Genomic DNA, 20,855 nt, shown 5'->3' with positions numbered 1-20,855 from the left:
GGACAATGTTCACAAACAGGGCTGGCAATCCTATTTTGTCGATGAAGCAATGCAGCATGCGGGATTTTCTCATTCACAAGCAGATAATAAACTGATTGTTCTCTCGAAGTGAGTCCTGGTAAACTGATGTTACTCCAAACTCTGGGCCAAATTTTGTTGGGATGTTCTTGCATAACCTTCGGTTTTGTCAACTGTTCCCGGTTGAAGCTATGGAGTGATGCTGCTGACGGATTTTCCTGAAGTCTTCCAGGAATATAAGGCACTAGCTTTGCTATTGTTTTCAAACACGGGTACAGAGCAGGAATGGCAGCGAAATTTGGTGGATTCTGCAGGTACTGTGTATAGGAACTAGCAAACGGCATTTGGTCAATTTCTTTCAGAAATCTTGCAACCAACAGAGCTTTGCATTTATGCATTGGAAGATGAAGATTGAGTCCACCCATTTGTTTAGGCTGGGTTAGTTGTTCTATAGGAACCCTTGTTGGAAAACGTTCCCAGATAAAGCTTCCTATGTACGAAGTCAGTCTTCCAACAGCTTGGTTTGGAATACTGATTACAGAGGCTAAGAACCATAATTTGGACGTAATGAAGGTGTTCAGCACTACCACTTTCTGTTTCAGCGTCAGGTTTCTTGGTTTGTACATCCACATCAAACGGGATGTTTTTCTTATAGTGTCGCCCCAGTTGAAGTCGATTGTCTTTTTTTGAGAATTGAAAAATGTAACTCCCAAAATTTTTACTGAATCTCGAACAGTTGGCCAAATGGGACCATTTTCATTTCGTTGAGGTCCTATGTTGACAGCAAATGATTTGCTGAAATTTAATAATGAACCGGAACATCTTCCAAAGTCTATGAATGCCTGTTTGATGACTGGTAGTTTACGATCATCAATTATGACAATCGAAATATCATCTGCATATGCCACCACTAAGTCCATTGGATCATTACAGATAGTGCGTAGTTTTTCTAGGAGGGGATGTAGGTAGAGGACAAAAAGGTGCATACTTATGGGATCGCCCTGTCTGACTGAGCGCTGGATTGGGAATTTGGATGTGAGATTTCCGTTTATGAGCAACCGAGAGTGTGAGGAGGACATAATCTTCCCTAAAAGCCGGATGAAATTTGAGTTCATTGGAAAATACTTTATTCGCTGAGTTTGAAGAAAATTTATATTGATCAGTTATCATTTGAGCAATGGGTGACCACGGATAGGTGTGACCTAGAAAACTATTGTAAAACCTGTAGATGAGTTTGTGTCATTTTTTTGCTTGCAATTAGAAAGTTTAATTCCTCACGACTTTATTAAAACAGAGCAATCCCGCTTTTTAAAAAATACGAAAAATGCATTACAAGATGGTGAATTTTTAGTCATTTGTGATTTTTCTGAAAACTATAGCTTTGTATTGCAAGATGAAGTGCAGTCCCATCACTGGAACGTACAACAAGCTACAATTCATCCATTCGTTATTTATTTCAATGGAAGTACGCAAATTGAACATTTTAGATTTATTGTAATTTCCGAAGATTTAAGACACGACTCAGTATCTGTAAATTTGTTCATTGCCAAAATGATTAACTTTTTACGCGTTGATAAGGATAAAGAAATCAGAAAGATATATTTCATGTCTGATAGAGCAGCATCGCAGTACAAAAACCGTAAGAATTTTTCGAGCCTATGTCAATTTAAATCAAAGTACGGAATTGATGCAGAATGGCATTTCTTTGCTACGTCACATGGCAAAGGTCCTTGTGATGCTATTGGAGGAACCATAAAGCGCATGGCCACAAGAGCAAGTTTAGCCAAAGAACGTGAGCATCCAATTAAAACTGCAAAAGAACTATTTGATTGGGTGAATCGCAGAAAAGAAGAAGATTTAACAAAATTATCATTTTGTTTTACTACTACTGAAGAGTACGAATTAACGGCATCAGAGCTCAGCGAGCAATATAATAACGCGAAAACGATCCAAGGAACCCAAAAATTTTCACTGTTTCATTCCATTGTCAGAAAATAAAATTAAAGCAAAACTATACTCGAACTGTACTGATAATGATGCAAAAGTGTTCGATATTGTAAAAAAATTGAATAACAATAAATAAATAAATAAATAAGTATTAATAAAATGTTTTCATGATCTCATAACGCATACCCAAATCCAAAACTTTTAAAGTTTATATATAACATTTAGAAACTCATCGATCATACTCTAAAAAAAAAATATCCTGGTAAAAAAAAAATTATTTTCGTGTAATCTGTTAATTCATTTTAATTTATACATATATACATATACATATACTATTTATACATATACATAATATTTATACATATAATATACATAATACTAATGAATACATGAAAACGACTTGTTTAATTCACGCAAGGCCCTTAACAATAAAATTAGCAACAAACTGCGGTTCCCGTAATAATTTACACCGAAAAAAAAATTTTTTTTCTACTAAATGTGAAAATTGTGACATGTTTGAAATGTCATAACTTTTTTGTTTATTGGTTTACCATCACCAAATTTTTATGGTAGATAGCTAATATAATGGACCGTTTTCCCTCAAAAAATTACGTTGGTATTCCGATAGGGTTTTGAGATATTTGAGTTTTTGTGTCAAAAATTATGTTTTTTAATGCAAAAAAAAATTTTTTTTACTGTGTGTATTTTTTTTGGAATCTTTATTTAGTTATCTAACTTTGTTTCTTTAGTTGTCTAACAATCGAACGAACCGTTTTTGCTGTGCAGCTTTTTGAATATTTTTGAACCATTTTCACATACACCCTTTTGAAAAGTTAGTCGTGACTCAACTTGAAGATTTGATATCGGAAAATGACGATTTAGATGGAACTGGAAAACTGTGCAAAGTTTCAGCTGAATAGAAAAAAATGAATTAAAAAATTTACCAAATTTTGGTGCTGTTGCTTGGAATCACTCAATATCTATAAATAAATGAAAAACCGAATTTAATACTGTGGTGAATTATGAACTTATCCCAGGATTTTCATTCGAGAACCATAGTCAGTTGTGTGCAGACGTTTTATCTCTCTTCAATTGCTTCAAAATTGTAGTTGAATAAATCCTATTATACCAACTAGTTTAAAGTTATAATTAGGGGTCATGCACAAATTACGTCACGCTCCAAGGGGGGTGGTAGGGGGTTAAGCCAAGCGTGACAAGCCTTACAAAATTTTTGAAGGACTCACGTGACAAAGGGGGGAGGCGTCGAAAAAGTCGAAATTTTGCGTGACATAATTTGTGTACCATCCCTTAGTTTTGTGTAAAATATCATATTCTGGCGACAAGAAGAATCTACGCTGGTTCCTGTCAAGCGGAATAATGTAAGTAAAAAAAAACTGAAATCTTTTGCAAAAGTTGGGTTATTAGAGAGAAAATTTTCAAACAAACAGTTGCCATAAGGAGGGTTTCAATATGTCGTGTTGGGCTGTGAAAAGAAAAGTTCTCCTTCGAAGGAGGCATGCTTCAATGAAAAGCCCCAGATAACCAAAATGTATGCATAAAGAAATCACCTGGAGGCTTTGCATGTGCAAAATTTCACTTATAAAATATCGCGAAGAGGCCTTCTACGTACAAAAGTGGAGGCGATATACATGCGTATATTATGTGATAAACAATAGCATACAATGCGAGTGTATAAATTTTCTACCGAACTAACCTGCAAGCTTATGCGACTTCACGTATAATAACAAATGTTGATTTGACAGCTGCTACGGATTGATTCGACTTACTTTGTACGAGCGTACGGGACGAAACAAAATGTACAAATGAACTCAGAAAAAAGTGTTTCATGCGAGAAACTCATCAATCTGACGATTTAACCTAACGTGTTTTGCGGGTTTGATGTTATTTGTATGAATGAACGAGTTATTACGTGAACTTTTATGTGACTTCTGGTTGTCTGGGAGTTCGCCTTAGAAGGGAACTTGTTTCAAAGAAAGGTTGCCTTAGAAGGGAACTTGCGTCAGATACGATCTGTCAGGCTTAAAAAAACGACAAGTTCGCTACTGAAGAGAACTTTGCTTAAGGGTAGTTTAGATAGAGTAAGGCTGTGTAATAGGACAAAGTTCGTCTTAGACATGAACTTACCTCAACGACGACCCAAGTAACACTAATAGTCATAAATAAGCTTAAAATACACCTTTCGTACATCGCCGCTGTTTTGGTTCGAATGTACAATACTAAATTTGAAACACCTTTATAACCGAAAAAGCGCACAAATGAACGGTATTTAAAACATCTTTTCGATTCCACTAGATGTTTTACAATACGTACTTCATACTTCTCAAAGCATTCTGATTTGTTATATCAATGATTTTTCATACATCATTATGACCCACTAGTTGTAATCAAGTTTTCCAGATGTAATAAGGTATGTAAAAATACAAGCGCATTGCCTTTTGCTTGAAATGTTTTGACAGCTCAAGAAAACAAAAACAAAAATAATAATCATTGGTTTCAAGTGTATGGTGATCAAAAACTAATTTCTTGCCGCATGACATTTTACAGGGATCTTTTGATCAAGTTTTTGAAAATATAAGGTTGTCTCTGCATAAAGTGTGTGTTTTTTTATGTGCCGCGTTAGGTTTCTGGTGAAACTTATAGTTGTACCTCTTGTTATTTCATGCGCCGTTTAAAAGTAACTAGTGTTCCGTGGAATTCATCCGATTGGGTCAGATGCTCATCTGAACGAAGATGCGACAAATATGGTGGAATCGAGCAGAAGCGTACAGTGCAGGTAAAAAAATGTAATCATTGTTTACCAAAAATCGTGTGATAATTCAATTGATTTGTCAATTGTTTCCATTCAGAAAGATGTGATACTTGAAATCATCAAGCCTTATGACAGGCTCGAACCGATTCTCCACCTACTCTGCTGACAATCGTTATTAATTGAATTCATTATGATGTCAATCATATATACATTTGTCTGACCAGTGCTGTAATATAGCATTGCTTTGGTAGGGATAGAAAAAAAAAAACATGTGTCAGAACAAATTTTGCGTTAGAATTAAGTTTTAAAAGCGTAAAAAACACAGAAATAGAAGCATGCTGTTTCATTTCATCAAAATGCGTCATCAAGACTAGATGTTAAATTTTCTTGAAAATATTCACAATATCATATTTCGATTCATTTTTCTTATCGCTTGCATTTTTTCCACTCCTCTTATTTTTTGCCACAGATTTTGTTTTGCTTCGAAATAACCATCTTCAAAGAGAAACTGAGATGTCGTCGAGACCAATGTGCTGAATATGTTTTCCATTTGACAGATAAAAGCATTGTTATAACTTCTCCACCATAACAATCATAACAGAGATGCACTAAATATGTTTTTGAAATCAGCTTTAAAACTATGTTTACATCGATTGAATGTTGGTTATGGTGAATGCTTTTGTTAAATATTGTTTACATTAATCAAACAGAGATATAACAATTATAGCAAAAACACAATTTCAACATTTTCGGAATAGTTATGTTTTGCTAAAACATCACCAGAACGGTTTTAATACAGAAGATGTATTGGATTTTATTTTTAAGACCTAAATATAACATCACTTTAGGAGCCCTGACCGAGAAGATGTTTTCTGTGTTACTTGGGGAATTCAATTTGTAATGTAATAGTGAAAAATATTCCTTGACAACATACTTTGTTAATGTAACAAATAGAAGCGTAAATTGCTAGTGCTAAATAAGCGAATGGAGAATAAGCTATGATTTTTTGTAACATTTCACCGAAATCTCCCAAAGTTTGTAAAAATATTTTTGAAATAGAGACGCTATCATATAACATTTTGTCTATAATTCAATTAACGCAGATGGAAGACCAGTTGTTCAAATTACAACCATTCGAATGCGATATTGTTCCAATAACGGAGGTGCGCCAGTCATGGTTCTACAAAAGACTACAAAAGACAGTTCGAATACATCGCCGCTGCAATTGGCAAGAAGAAGAAGAAGAGAAAACTCAAGAGTATCTTTCTAGTCAAAGTTTTGACAACGAAGTTTCGATTTGAGACCATAGAAGAAGTAAGCCGAGATGCAACCGTGGTTGACAATAACAGTCTTCCACCACCGGAACTACGACGCAAGATACTGGAGAAGCCTAACATAAACCTGGACGATCTGGCGAATCTTGTCAACACTAATTTATCAGATTCGTGAATTGAATCAACTCGCAGGAAACAGCTTACGACCGACTCGTGGCAGCACATTCGTGAACAAGATATCACCGAAGAATGAAGACAAATCAGGATGGAAGCCCAATCATCAAGCTACCGAGTGTGGCAGAAGACTTCGCAAGCCCGAAGAGCACTGTTTGGCAAAGAACGTAAAGTGTCACAATTTATTGTGTTAATATCGGACACTTCTCGAAAAAGTGCCGATTCGATTCCAATAAAGTGGAAATCAAACAACCACGATCAAAGAAGCGCAAATCTTCTAATTATCAACATCATCACCGTTGATAATAAATCTTCGAGCTGTTTAGTAGAATACCTATAAGTAGATGAAAAAAAAACCGAATTTAGTACTATACCATTTAATTCCACTAGAGTTTGTATCCTTTGACAGATACGCGTATTTCGACCTCAACTGTAAGGCCGTCTTCAGTGTCGTGTACTAGACTCGACTTCACCGTTACTAAATGCCAAGAGTCGACGCCGTTGAAGCCAACTATTTGCCCGAATCACGTGCTGTAAAGGATGAAGCTACATGTTGAGCACGTCGGGGCATCACTGTACTCAACCGTGTGTTCACAATGAAGTGAGAAGTGAGAAGGGAGCAACCGAGTAGCGAATATAGGCCTATTCAAATGACGTCTCAAATCAGCTGATCGGAAAGTACTTTGACATTTCTTCTATGAAAATGACAGGCCCGCGTTAGCACCGGTCCTCCACCGATGTAAACAAATGCATAGACGGATCTGTCACATGAAAAGGCCTATACGCGCCAAGAAATGTACGAATGAAGGTAAATAAAAACAAATCAAAAACCATGTTTACATTCTGAAAGCAGCAGATGATAATAAGTGTTTTATGATTATACCCTTAAAATCGTGATTTCGTGACAAAAACCGCTAATCTGTGTGTGAATTAGTGACAGCGAACTAGCACAAGTGAAATAGTAAGTAGATTGTGCAAAGTGTTATATAGATGCCATGAAATCAATATGAATTTGATCCGCACAGGCTACAGTTACACGATCGTTGGGTTCAATTGAAGGAGAATAGGGCGATCATCCGAAAGCTAGTTGGGAAATCCCAAATTGAATAGATCGTAAGTAAAATTAATCAGTATAGTTTTGAACATTTCCATTGGTTAACATTATATAAAATAAATAGGGTTAGCGCTGGAAGTTATCAGTTGAATAGAGAACATCGCAAGAGGAGAAGGGAACTATTTCTTGTAAGTTTCAAAATTCAATGTAAGTTTATAATCAATTAAGAACTAAAAAAAAACTCAATATACTTTTGCAGTTTGAGCTGACCACTAAAAGGCAGCTACGAGAAAATAGTATTTCTATACCGATTCCGAACACTACATCTCAGAGATCCTTTGTATATGCAATTAGCGATAACCATGACGAGATGGTCTGGTGCAAAGTTGGCATTATACTCATCGAAATGATGATCGATTCGGGTAGTAACTATAACATTATCGATGAATTGATCTGGCACTACATGCAGAACAGAAATGTTTCCGTGAAGAATGTGCGTCCATCGTACGAATAGTTATCGGCTTATGCAAAACGAAAATCCTTGGTAATCACGTATACCTTTGATGCCAAAATAGCGGTTGTCGAGGGTGGCGGAATCAATTTTGACGCCACTTATTACGTTTTAAAATGTGGAGAACAGAATCTACCGGGTAGATACACAGCGAAGCAATTGGGAGTACTGATGATTGGCTTGCCGAGTGTCATCAGCTCGGAGAATGTCCAGCACATTACAGCTGACAGACAAAACCCTGAAGGACTGCAAGCCGATCATTGGCGAGGCTCGTTTGAAAGAGTCAAACCCTATTCTTCCACGGATCAAAGGACTTCCGATGATTCACAAGCCGGGAAAAGAAATGCGAGAAATCTTTTCGACCGACGGATACCCCACTCATATACTGGCGAAATACTTAGTCAAGGAATTCCAGAGTATGCCGAATCCATTCCCCACTAGGTCATTTAAAACACCCAGGAGTTCTCCCAGAAACTATTATAGATAGAACACATCTAGGATGGTTTCTTTCGACGTAGTGGCTCTTTTCCCCAGCGTTCCAGTAAAGGATTCCCTAAATCAGGACATATATGAGATTGTCAAGATTGTACATGGACGAGAACTACTTCCAATTTCGGAAAAATTTCTACAAGCAAACGAAAGGAGTCCCCATGGGAAACCCTCGCTCCCCATTTTTGCGAAATATTCATGGCGAATTTTGAGGAAAATTTAAAGAAACAGTGAGTATTACCGGATAAATGGTGGAGATACGTCGACGACATTTTCAGCGTTATCAAGCGGAACGATCTGGCTAGAATTTTGGATACAATCAACAGCGTACACAACGATATTAAGTTCACCCACGAGGAGGAGAGGGATGGAAAACCATCGTTATTGGATCTACTTGTCACCAGGGAAGAAAGTTCATCTTACAGCTTCAAAATATATAGGAAGCCTACAAACACCCAGCGAGTTCTCCCCTAGACATCGAATCATTCATTCCAGCATAAGATGGCAGCATTTCACCACATGATCCACAGGATGCAAACTCTACCCCTCAGCGAAGACGAAAAGACCAAGGAACTGGAATACATTTACGAGACGGCAAGAACAAACGGATACAAGGAAAGGACGATAAAAGCCATCGTCGATAAAAAGGAAATACAGCTTATCCGGAGTGCCCAAGTAACCATAAGCACTAATAATAAGCCCTTAATCAGCATCATAGATGCGTACATGCATTATAATAGCACCACAAATGCTTACACACCTTATAACAGCACTTCCGCTGCATAGAAACCCTATTACAGCATCATTAATGCTTCTAAGCCTGATGCATACAGACATTAAATAAGCACTATATTGGCTTTATATTCGAATACAGGGCATGTTTAAATGCCACCCAGTGTTTTGACAGATATACCACGTGCTTTGTGTTTGCATATAGTGGTAAGAGGGAGTCAAACATAAATCTTCTCACTACTACAATTGCAGGTTTTATGACGGGGAAAATTGATGATTTAAATTGGTCACTTTTCTTTCCAATAATATTCATCTTATGTGGCCGTAGGAGCAAAGGAGCAGGACAACAACTCAACAATACGGGTGTCGCAGGTTCGAGACGCAAAATGAGGAATTTCATCATCATAAAACGAGGATCAAAATGTGGCAATTGCAAGTCCTCAAAAGGATGAAAACTACCAAAACGAATATGTCTGATACGGAGAAGTACTATCTGTATCATTTTATTACATTTTTTGCATACTATTAGAGGTTTCCATTTTCATTCATTCATTTATTTACCTCGTGTACCAGTTGCTTGGCCGCATACGCGAAAGCTCTCTGGCTGCGTACGCGAAAGCACAAAATATTCGCCCTAAAAACCTGGCGAAAACAACTGACGTTTCTCACGTGGTCTTATATCAACATTAGTGGTGCAGAGAAGCACGGTTATATCTTGGCACTATAATGGCACGCTATTTCGCCTTTTCTGGCATTATAATAGCATTATATGCGTATATAAAACTGACATGCATCAAATGATTACCCTATATGCGCATATAATGCTGTTACCGTGCCGCATTATCGTGCTTACTGGTTACTTGGGTGCTTTGACGACAATCACCCCTATCACCGAACCCATGGAGAGAGTCTTCATCCCATACGACATACACATCAGCAAACAGCTCCGCCCAAAGCTAAGGAATTTTAAAATTTTCCAGCAGAGACATTCAACTTGAGACTTCGTCGCTCTCTACCAAGGATCCGGTAAACACACTAAACAAAGCTGGTGTTTACAGTATTAGTTGTTCTCACTGCAGCAAGGTCTACGTTGGTCAAACAAAGCGGTCTCTCGAGGTTAGATTCAAGGAACACTTAGCGGGAATAGGAAAAGCTCAGAAGACGATAGACAAGGAGATGACTTACGATTTCAAATCTAAGGTGGCAGAACATGCCTTTTCAGAGGGTCATACAATTACGACGACCGATATCAACATTTTGCGAAATGTTTCTTCTCCTTGGAAATTGTATGTGGCGGAGAGTATGAAAAAAATAACAAACAGGTACCTACGACGCTACTCAACAAAGACCAAAGCAACGGCAATACATGACTTTTCAACTTGATACCTACTAATCGTTCCCGTGATGTATGCTCTTAAGATGAAGATAAAACGAAGCCAAACCTCAAATTTTCAAGAGCACAAATCTGGAAAATCATACATCAGCTCAAACGGGTGTTCGGTTCTCCAGATTTGTGCTCTTGAAATTTTAAGTTTGGCTTCGATTTATCTTCACCTTAAATTTAAAGTTCCAACAAAAGAGAGATGGGATGAACCTAATAGCTCTTAAATTTTAAGATCCTTCCAAACAACATTAGGGAATTATGACTATACCTATAGTTTGTGCTAATGATTGTTTTCTTCAAGTCAAGTCTAGTACACGACACTGCAGACGGCTTTACAGTTGAGGTCGAATTACGCGTATCTGTCAAAGGATACAAACTCTAGTGTAATTGAACGGTATGAGCCATTTTACGAAGCTGGTCAAATGACAGGAGACCTGGGAGAATTCAATCATAGTCGTCAGTTTTCGCGACGATGATGGTTGATGACTGTGCGCATTTCTAGCGTAGCTTTTCATACAGGCGAAAACTTAAATAGAGAAAAATTATTAAAATATTTCTAATCTCAAAAGTGCCTTTTTATGTGCAATTTGGGTAACAAAGAGGTAGCTGATACAACAACTAGGTGTAATGTTGCAGTAACGAACATTTTTGGATCTCATTTTTGTCATTTTCTCCATGTCCTCGTTTGGTAAGATGAGGCGTTATTGAAAATCACGCTGGATTTAATCCCAGGTCTCCTGTCAATTGACGCCGTTGCGGCGATCAGCTGTTCCGAAACGTCTCGTAAAATGGCTTATGGTAGTCGGTGAACTGTCAAAACGTTTGGGAAATAATGAAAAACGTAAATTACTTGCAACTAGGAAACTGGACCGAAAAAGTAGTGATTAGAAATCAAGCGTAATATGAATACATACATTTTTGTGTTTAGTTCATCTTCCATTGTGCTTTCTTTGCTTCAGGATTTCGTTTTTACTATCACTGAAAAAGAGTCATCTATTGCCTTTTCAGTTTTGAATATCACCCTATTGGCGTCTGAGTGTAGAAAAAATAGCACTGAAAAGTATTGTTTTAGTAGGCCTGAAAAGTACCGTTAATTTTAGCACTGAAAAGTACTGTTTTATTGCTTTAGGTAGTTTAAAAAAAAAACTTCCAAGAGCAGAGAGAATTCGTGTACGCCAAGTACGGAGGTACGAAGCGTACTGATGAATCAATGTCATAGTTGTTTTTTTGCCCAAATGAAATTCCAAATGTGGACTGGAGTTATAATCTGAATTTTGTCCCACATCTGGGCCTTGGACCATTTTCTAATGTTTTGCTTCAATTCTGCTAGCGTTTAAGCGTTTGTGTGGTGTCGGTGACGTGACACTTTGCTCATGCGATGCAACACTTCTGCTGATACTGAATACCGCCCTTATCGCCGAAAACGAAAACAAAACGCGAATTCGTCGGCGCGAAACAAAAATCTTCGTTGTTTAAGCAAATTTTTAAATTTTTCGATTCAGTTGTGATTCAGTGCGCGATTTTAAAGTGAAATAAAATGCCGCGTTCAAGTGGTACCCTGTCGCAGTCGCAATCATCGGTCGCAAAAGTGCCTCGCAGTGGACGAGCTGGACCCAGCCAGTCTCAATCCCAAACGCAGGCTCGCCCTAGCGGAAGCCAACAAGTGGCCGCCGGCCCAAGCCAACAGGAGAACGGCTCGGACGATGCGGATCTGGACCAGATGGTGATCAACATGGTAAAGACCATCCTGAACCTGTCGGCGAACAAGCATCTCATCAAGAAACCGGATTTGGTGAAAAATGCACTTGCAGGGAATAGCCGGCTTTTCCCGAAGATTATCGACCAGGTCACGAACGAGTTGGCTGAGGTAAGGTGATAATTCGGGGAGAAGGGTAAAATCAGTGACTTCAATATCTCAGGGCTGGTTGCGGGTCTCTTTTCAAAGACGATCACTATTTTAATACAGGTCTCTAAAGTCTGTATTAGAACATTAAATGTCTTTTTGTCTTAGAATGTCGATTCGTCTCAGCCTCATGAATGACTTTCAAATTCCTACAGGGATAATTCCAACAAATCTATTAAGAGCTCTACCAGGGATTCCTCATTAAATTTCTTCATATTTTTCAAGAAATTTCCTTTATTATTTTCATCCACAAATGACTCTTGCAGTTCCTTCGAACATACCTCGAGTAATTTTCACAAATAAAAAGTTCTATTATTCCAAAATTAATTGAGGGTTTCACAAACTTTAATTAAAAATAAAAGCTTCAGAATTTTTACCAGCGATTTCTTCGGAGGTTTCTTCTGGCATACGTTTAGGAACTCATCCAGAGATCCTTCAAAAAATACCTCTAGAGATTCCACCAAGTTTCAGAGAAATTCTTCCAGCGGTGTTCCAAGGGATACTTGAATAAATTTCTTCAGAATTTGCACCGAAAAATCCTTGAGCACACCATCGCTGATACATACTGTGCTTTCCCTAAGGATTACAGTGAAAATTTTCCTCAGGGTTTCTTCTAGATATGTTTTGACTTATACTTCCACTGATTTCCCTAGTTGTACAGGAAAGGCTTGATCTATCCTCTCTCCGCCAAAATAAAATGTTTATGAAACAATATGATTCTATATTATAATAAACTAAAATATTTTACGAAAAGTGGATAAGTTTACTATCGTATTACGAAGCGTGCAATTTTCCATGAGATCTGCAAGAAATCCTATGCCTATTTCTCCAGTGATCCTTTCAGGCATTTTCATTTGAATTCTTCAAAAAATTCATTCACATTTCCTCTTAAGAATTTCTTCAACAATTCTTCCAATTATTCGAGGAAATATATTTAATAATCTTCCAAACATCCCTCCCAAAATGTCTAAAAAAATCCTGGGGATATTCTTGGGAAAAATCATTGAATATTTTCTTGGAAAACTTTCCAAAGAATGATTCTCTAAGGGTTCTCTGGAGTAGTTCCTGAAGCTATTCTTAGAGAAATTTCTTGTATAAATATTGAACACATTCTGAGCGACAACATCATAAGAAATGTTAGAAAATCCCTGGAGAAAATACTGGTTGAACTTTTGAAGATGTTATAAATAGAAATCTTGGTGGAATTCTTGAATAAAAAAACGATGGTAGAGTCAGTCATTGCTTAAATTCCTGGAGGACATACCTGATGGTATCTCTGGGGTAACTTCAATAATTATCCTCTCAGGTCTTTTTTTTTAGAGACTTGGTCTCTATATTAAAGAAAATCTTCAAAAAGTCTGTTTTTAACGGAAGGTCTCTTAAGCTTCTATTCTAACCCAAACGGTCTCTAAAGTCTCTAAAGTCTATCTCACAAGTTCTTCAGGAATTTCTTCTCAGATTCTGATTCCTCCACCAAATACCCCATAATTTCTTCTAGCGGCGCTTCAAGAGATGTGTTAGCATCAAGTACCGTTTTGTCTCAAATTCCGAACAGACTCATATTCCGAACACTTGGTTTTTGTATGGCGATTTGGTTGAAATGTTTCGCTGAAATATGTCACCAAATAACAAGGAAATGGCAGTTAATTGCAATTCAATTTTAAAGTCTCCAATATAATTCATACCGTGGGAGTGGTGATGATTCTCTAGTTTGAGACCAGTAGAAAAAGCTCACATTTATTTATTTGCCAAATTATTCATTTGAATACGATTAATTCCTGCTGTTCGGAATTTGAATCAAGGTGTTCGGAATATGAGACAGAATGAACACAGTGTTCGGCATTTGAATCAAAATGTTGTTCCATACTTTTACGTAAAACCAACACTAAAACTAATAAAAGCAACATAATTATTGGTACACCCAACAGCTAACCGTTAAACTTTGCGAAGGAATTAAAATTTACACAAATATCAGCCAATTTATACCAATCAGATCCATTTGAAGTCCTTGTTGACCTTAAGTGTTCGGAATATGAGTCAAAACGGTAATCCATGACGACCTTAGTAACCGAAGTTTGTTAGTTGTAATAATCAATAAAACTTTTCATTCGCTTTCCAACGTTAAACCCTATCAGACGTGTTTTTACTTACGATAGGTTATGGGCCCAGGACATTGGCCGTAACGCAAATCCGAATTTGGCCGTAACGTAGTCCTGAAGAAGTTTTAAGTTTATCAAACGATAATTGTGAAGATATTCTCGAGCGCTGGTAGCGGAGGATCTGGAGATGCAGTTTCCGGTGCAGTTCAATCTGGATCAAGGGCAGGAAGTACTGTAGATCCGAGAGTGGTTCGTGCGACTGGTAGTAATAGCATATCTCTTTCGATCGAGAAGCTCAAAGGCCGAGAAAATTACGCGTCATGGGCGTTCGCCATGAAGATGACCTTAATACGTGAAGGTTCCTGGTGCGCTATTATGCCAAAGGAGAGTCAAGTCGTCGATGAAGATATTCGAATGCGAGCGTTATCAACAATTTGTCTCAGTCTCGAAAAGACTAACTACAGTCTAGTCATGGATGCGAAGGACGCACAAGAAGCCTGGAACAAGTTGAAGTCAGCATTTCAAGACGATGGAATTTATCGGAGGATTGGTTTGTTGCAGCAACTAACGTCGATACGGTTGGAGAATTTTGAAAGTACGGAAGCATATGTGGATCCGTTGTTCTCAACAAGTCACAAGCTAGCAGAAATCAAGTTCCCCGTAGCCGATGAGTGGTTAGCGTCTCTATTATTGATGGGACTACCCAAGTATTATGCCCCGATGGTGATGGGTTTAGAAGCGTCTGGACAAGCTATGAAGGCAGATGCAGTGAAAGCGAAAATCCTGCAAGACGTTAAGGTGAAACATGGACCACGAAGCGCAAGAGATGAGGGAGCATTCTACAGCGGAGCGGAGCGAGAACACCAACCCCAGCGTCGTAAGAAGCAATCAACAAGAGTCAAAGAGGATCGAGCGTGCTATAATTGTCAGAAGGTAGGACATTACGCAGCAAATTGTCCCGAGAAGCCTAACCAGAAGAGCAGCAAGGGACGAGCAATGTGCGCTGTTTTGGCAGTCGGTGACGTGGACCAAGGAGAATGGTATTTCGACTCTAGTGCCACCAAAGACAAATTAAAGACCCCCATGTCCCTTGCAGTTTCCCAAAATTTTATGGCTCATAAGGTAATCTAGAATGCCGTCCAAAACGTACTGCGATCTGTCAAACTTGGGTACCTTTTGCACTACCGAGGGACCAAATGCAGTACTAGAAGTGGTACCCAATCTGAGCCCGAGTGGGACGGACCTGGTGCCACCACACCAGAGTCAAAGGCGTCATTATTCTGGATTGTGATGAAGGCCCTGTGGATGTACAAGAAGTCCTAGAAGTTCCGGATTTGGCAGCTAATCTTTTGTCAGTCGGCAAGATATGCAGCAAAGGTTTCACGGTGAAGTTCACAGCAAGTGGCTGTACAGTGCTGGATGAAAATGGACAAGTTTTTGCGTCGGGAGTAGCCGAAGGAGGATTATATCGATTGAACCGGCAGGTACAAAATGCGTTTTTATCAAGTGAGTTGGAAGTATGGCATCGAAGGCTTGGTCACCTGAATGTGCAGAGTTTGAAACAACTGAAGCAGATGGTCACTGGCTTCCAATTGAACAAGATGGAGAATTTGAATTGCGTAGCATGTTTTCAAGGCAAACATTCCCGAGACCCATTTCCAAACAGTGAAGAGCAAGCAAGCCGTTGGAGCTCGTACATACGGATTTATGCGGACCATTTGAGGTACCTTCGTTGGCCGGTAGTCGATATTTCGTTAGTTTTATTGATGATGCTACTAGGAAAGTTTTTGTGTATACCCTGCGGACCAAAGATCAAGTATATGAAGCTTACGAAGATTTTAAAGCAATGGTTGAACGACAAACTGGTTTCAAGTTGAAAATTTTAAGAAGCGACAATGGACGAGAATTTTCAACGGTCGGTTTGAAGAAAGTTTCAGGCGGGATGGTATCCGGCATCAGTAATCTTGTCCGTACACATCAGAACAGAACGGAGTGGCGTAAAGAATGAATATAACAATTCTGGAGAAAGCTCGAAGCATGTTGAATGACGCAAAAATGCAGAAGAAATTTTGGGCTGAAGCTGTGAATACTGCGGTATATTTAATCAATCGCAGCCCAACACGAACGTTTCATGGTAAAACTCCAGAAGAAGCGTGGACGAATAAGAAGCCGTACGTTGGACATTTGAAGATTTTTGGTTCTGTTGCCATGGTGCATGTTCCGAAACAGGAAAGGTTGAAGTTGGATCCAAAATCAACGAAATGTGTATTCGTCGGTTATGCAGATGATGTTAAAGGCTACCGACTGTACAACCCGGAGAATGGAGGGATTATTATTAGCAGAGATGTGAAGATACTCAATGAAGATCAATGCAATGGAGAAATAGCCAACAGAGATGATAAGGTAGATTTTTTGGAAATTGAATTTTCTGAAGTGATTGACGAACTGCGAGCCCCAGAGATGCTGGAAGGAGAACAGGTAAATGAAAATGAACCGATAGCAAATGAAAAAGAGATATCCAACGTAGCAAATGATGATGGGGAAGATTCTAGCGATACCAGCAGCAGTTCAGGGAACGATTTTGAAGATGCTAGCGACGAGATTGCGCTCCCACCGCAATCAGTTAGACCAGCTTTCCAAGAGCATGAGTTTAGGCGCAGCGGTCGGGAGCGCCGCCACCCAGGCAATTATACTGATTTTATAACTTATAGTACGTATACTGGCCAAATTGTATCTCAAAACCCACAGTCGACGGCCAGAATCATACACGGTAACTCTACAATGAACAGTATCGAGACAATGAGCGATCCAACCACCTATGAAGAGGCATTGAGCAGACCAGACCGGAAGCTATGGCTCGAGGCGATGCAGGCGGAGATCGCTGCACTGCAGTCCAATCAAACGTGGATCCTGGAAGACTTACCAGACGGAGCAAAAGCCATCAAGAATAAATGGGTTTTTAAAATAAAACGAGGATCAGATGGAAAAGTTGACTGCTATAAGGCACGTTTAGTGGTCAAAGGATGCTCACAGAGGCCAGACATCGACTATGATGAAGTGTACGCTCCGGTAGTGCGATATTCGACATTACGATATTTGATGGCATTAGCGGTAAAATTCGATTTGGAGGTAGATCAAATGGATGCAATCACAGCATTTGTACAAGGTAAGCTAAACAATGAAGTAATCCATATGCAGCAGCCAGAGGGATTTGTAACGGATCCGACGAAGGTGTGCCGACTTCAAAGATTGCTTTACGGCCTCAAGCAATCTAGTAGAATATGGAATCAGCAGCTTGATAAAACGTTACGAGAAATTGGACTGGAACAATCAAAAACGGATCCTTGCTTGTACTATTCAATTGAAGGAGAGAATATGCTGTTTATTACAATTTACGTAGACGATTTGCTTATATTCACTAATGACACAAACATGAAGAAACGCATGAAGAAATTCTAGTGTAACCGATTTCGCATGAAGGATTTAGGTCAAACGAAGTATTGCTTAGGACTACAAATCACCAGAAATGAGGAACGAGGAGAATTATTGTTAGACCAACGTAAATATATTGAAGACGTACTGGACAGATTCAATTTGGCAAATAGTCATCCCGTTTCAACACCATTCGAACCTAGCGAGCGTTTGGACAAATCAATGGCCCCGAAATCAGAGGAAGAAATTGAAGAAATGAAAAAGGTTCCATACAAAGAAGCTGTCGTATGTTTGCAATACATATCACAAGCCACGCGTCCGGATATTTGCTATGCAGTCAACGCAGTTAGTCAATTTAGTAGCAATGCAGGTCAAAAACATTGGGCGGCCGTCAAAAGGATTTTCCGTTATTTGAAGGGAACGATCAACAACAAGCTCTCGTTCAACAAGAAAGGCAACGATGAAATCATTGGCTTCACCGATGCCGATTGGGGAGGAGATATGGACACTCGACGATCAACTACGGGATACGTTTTCATGCTTCAAGGTGGAGCGATTTCATGGAATATTAAAAGGCAACCAACGGTAGCTTTATCATCGTGCGAGGCAGAATATATGGCGTTATCACGAACGATTCAAGAAGCGTTTTGGTGGAGAAATATGCTGAAGCAAATTTTTGGAGAAAGACAAATCAAGATTTTCTGTGATAATCAATCTGCTATCGCCATAGCCAAAAATGGAAGCTACAACCCTAGGACAAAGCATGTCGATATACGTTTTCACTTTGTTCACGATGCTATTGAAAAGGGTTCAGTGGTAATCAACTACGTGAATACTAAGGACCAAGCTGCAGATGGATTTACCAAGCCTCTTGTACAATCCGGAGTCTCTACCATGAAAAGGAACACAGAGAATTATTCCACATTGTTTGAAGTAATTCGTATAGGGATTTTTTCAGGAAAATCTACAAGATTACCTTGACCATTTTTTCCAGTTACGGGGCTACCCCGTTTGGCATAAAGTCATTTGGCTTAAAGCCATTTGGCATAAAGTCGTTTGGCATAATGGTCATTTGGCATAATGCACGTTTGGCTCAAAAGAAAAGAAATTAGAAATTAAAATAGTGCTATCTAAAAGAAGATCAAAAGAAGGGAAAATTTTTGATGAAAATGTTAGTAGTTACAATGCAAACCACTAGTTTAACAACGTAATGAGAAAGAACAGCCTATGACCAAAAAAAGCGAAAATCACATAATGAGAATGTTAGCAATGGTAATGCCAAAAACATAGCAACTCAGTTTTCAATGATTATGCCAAACGTCCATTATGCCAAATGACTATTATGCCAAACGACCCAAACGCGTCCCATTCCTCCAGAGATGATAGAGGGAATATATTAATTATTCTTCCATTCCTCAATAAATTCTGAAAAAAATCTTTGACATTTTTCTGAAGACATCCCTAGAAAATGACTGAAAAAAATCTTTGAAGATATCTTTGACAAATTCCTTTAAGGTGATTATAAAACGAAGCCAAACTTTGATTTTACAAGTGCACAAGACTGAAGAATCTGACAACAGATCGCGTTTAAAATCAACCAAACTGCTTGCTTGCTGGTGGTGACCAATGGGATAAATTTTCAACGTGGAGCGCTGTTTGGTTCTCAAGCCTTGTGCTCTTGAAATTTTGAGGTGTGGCTTCGTTCTATAATCACCTTAAAAAATCTAGAATAATTTCTGAAAGAATCTTAGGAAGAATCCACGCAGTAATTCCTAATAAAATATTTCCAACCGAAAACTTTGCAATATTTTGTAGGAAATTCAAAAAAAAAAAGAGATTTCTTTGAAGAAATCTTATATTATCTCTTCAATCATTACATCTGTTTGGTCTCTTTTTCATTAGATATCTAAAGTTCCAATTTTAAAGATACTGAATTTCTACCAATCCTGAAATCTGTTTCTTTTTAGGTTTATGGATACAAACTTATCGAAACTGATCGCAATAAAAGCTACATTTTGGTGTCGACTGTTACTTGCGGGTCCGTTTTGGACATGAACGAAGACTACCGTCAAAAGTACACTCTGCTGTACCTGATTCTGGGTTATATCTTCATGAAGAACGGAGACATCCCGGAGGAGAGCTTGTGGGACTTTCTGGCAAAGTTGAACATCACGGACGACGAGGAGCACTCGTTCTTTGGAGATGTTCGGAAGTTGGTCCAAGAAACGTTCGTCAAGCAAGCCTATCTGGTGCGCACCAAGCAGGTCGTCGAGGGAATGAACGATGACCGGTACTTCTACGGATGGGGCGTTCGAGCTGAGCACGAACTGAGCAAATGTGACATCCTGGAATCGATCTGCAAGCTTATGGGGAAACCGTCCATCTGTTACATTACGCAGCACACGAAAGCCTACGGTCTGAATGACGACCCGGATGATTCCATGGATAACACACAGGGTTGAGATGACGGAAGCGACGAATGGAAGAACTCTTAATGTACCTGCCGAGTGATAAATAAAATGTTCGATCAATGAAGAACAAATGCTTTCAGGACTAGTAGAGACTTACTGATTATTATTCCAGGGCAAGTCTATACTTTTAATTAATGGGTTTTAAGGTTTATTTTTTTGTCAAAATGGAGTTCCGTTTGATCTTTCGACCTTGACGCTTGCTTTTGCCGGAGCGAGCGACGAGGGCAGGATCAAACATGTCGCGCGTCGGTCTAGTAAGTGAAAAAGTGGCGTGATCGGGGAGTTCGGTTGGAGTAAGTTAAAAAGTGCCGCGATCGGTTCGTTCTTTTTGATCTTTCGACGACCTTGACGCTTGCTCCTGAGCAGTGCGTCAAGAAAGCCCGAGCTGTCGTCCGTGTTTTTTTAGGGTCGCGCGCCTATTTCTTTTTTTTTTCTGAGTGCTAGCTGAGCAAACGAGTGAAGCTGAAAGTGGATTGTGGCTGCTCAGTCAAGGATAACGGATCAATTGGTGAGCTCGTTTCATGCTACTATTTCTAATCTATAAAATATGTATGACTGCACATTTAATCGTTACAATGGTGGGATGTAAATATGATG

The 20,855-nt window shown here is 38.8% G+C and overlaps 2 protein-coding genes across 2 annotated transcripts in view; one reads left to right on the top strand and one right to left on the bottom strand.

The window, feature by feature from the left end:
* The window catches only part of LOC5574744 (protein shifted), a 63,527-nt gene that overhangs the window by 38,762 nt on the left and 3,910 nt on the right, over positions 1-20,855 (bottom strand). The window lies entirely within an intron of this gene.
* LOC5574740 (non-structural maintenance of chromosomes element 3 homolog) lies at positions 11,758-20,348 on the top strand. The gene is made up of 2 exons (XM_001655263.2): positions 11,758-12,220; positions 19,755-20,348. The coding sequence occupies exons 1-2, from the start codon at positions 11,891-11,893 to the stop codon at positions 20,247-20,249; spliced, it is 825 nt and encodes a 274-aa protein (XP_001655313.1). The 5' UTR covers positions 11,758-11,890; the 3' UTR covers positions 20,250-20,348.

This window comes from Aedes aegypti, chromosome 1, assembly GCF_002204515.2.
Source record: "Aedes aegypti strain LVP_AGWG chromosome 1, AaegL5.0 Primary Assembly, whole genome shotgun sequence".
NCBI classification, from domain to species: domain Eukaryota; kingdom Metazoa; phylum Arthropoda; class Insecta; order Diptera; family Culicidae; genus Aedes; species Aedes aegypti.
This window is presented reverse-complemented; position numbering and strand designations above follow the sequence as displayed.

What these genes read in the sequence shown, in the direction of transcription:
- LOC5574740 (XM_001655263.2), top strand. Translation starts at nt 11,891, where the DNA reads ATGCCGCGTTCAAGTGGTACCCTGTCGCAGTCGCAATCATCGGTCGCA. An exon ending in TCACGAACGAGTTGGCTGAG is followed by an intron (nt 12,221 to 19,754) that starts GTAAGGTGATAA and finishes GTTTCTTTTTAG; the next exon opens with GTTTATGGATACAAACTTAT.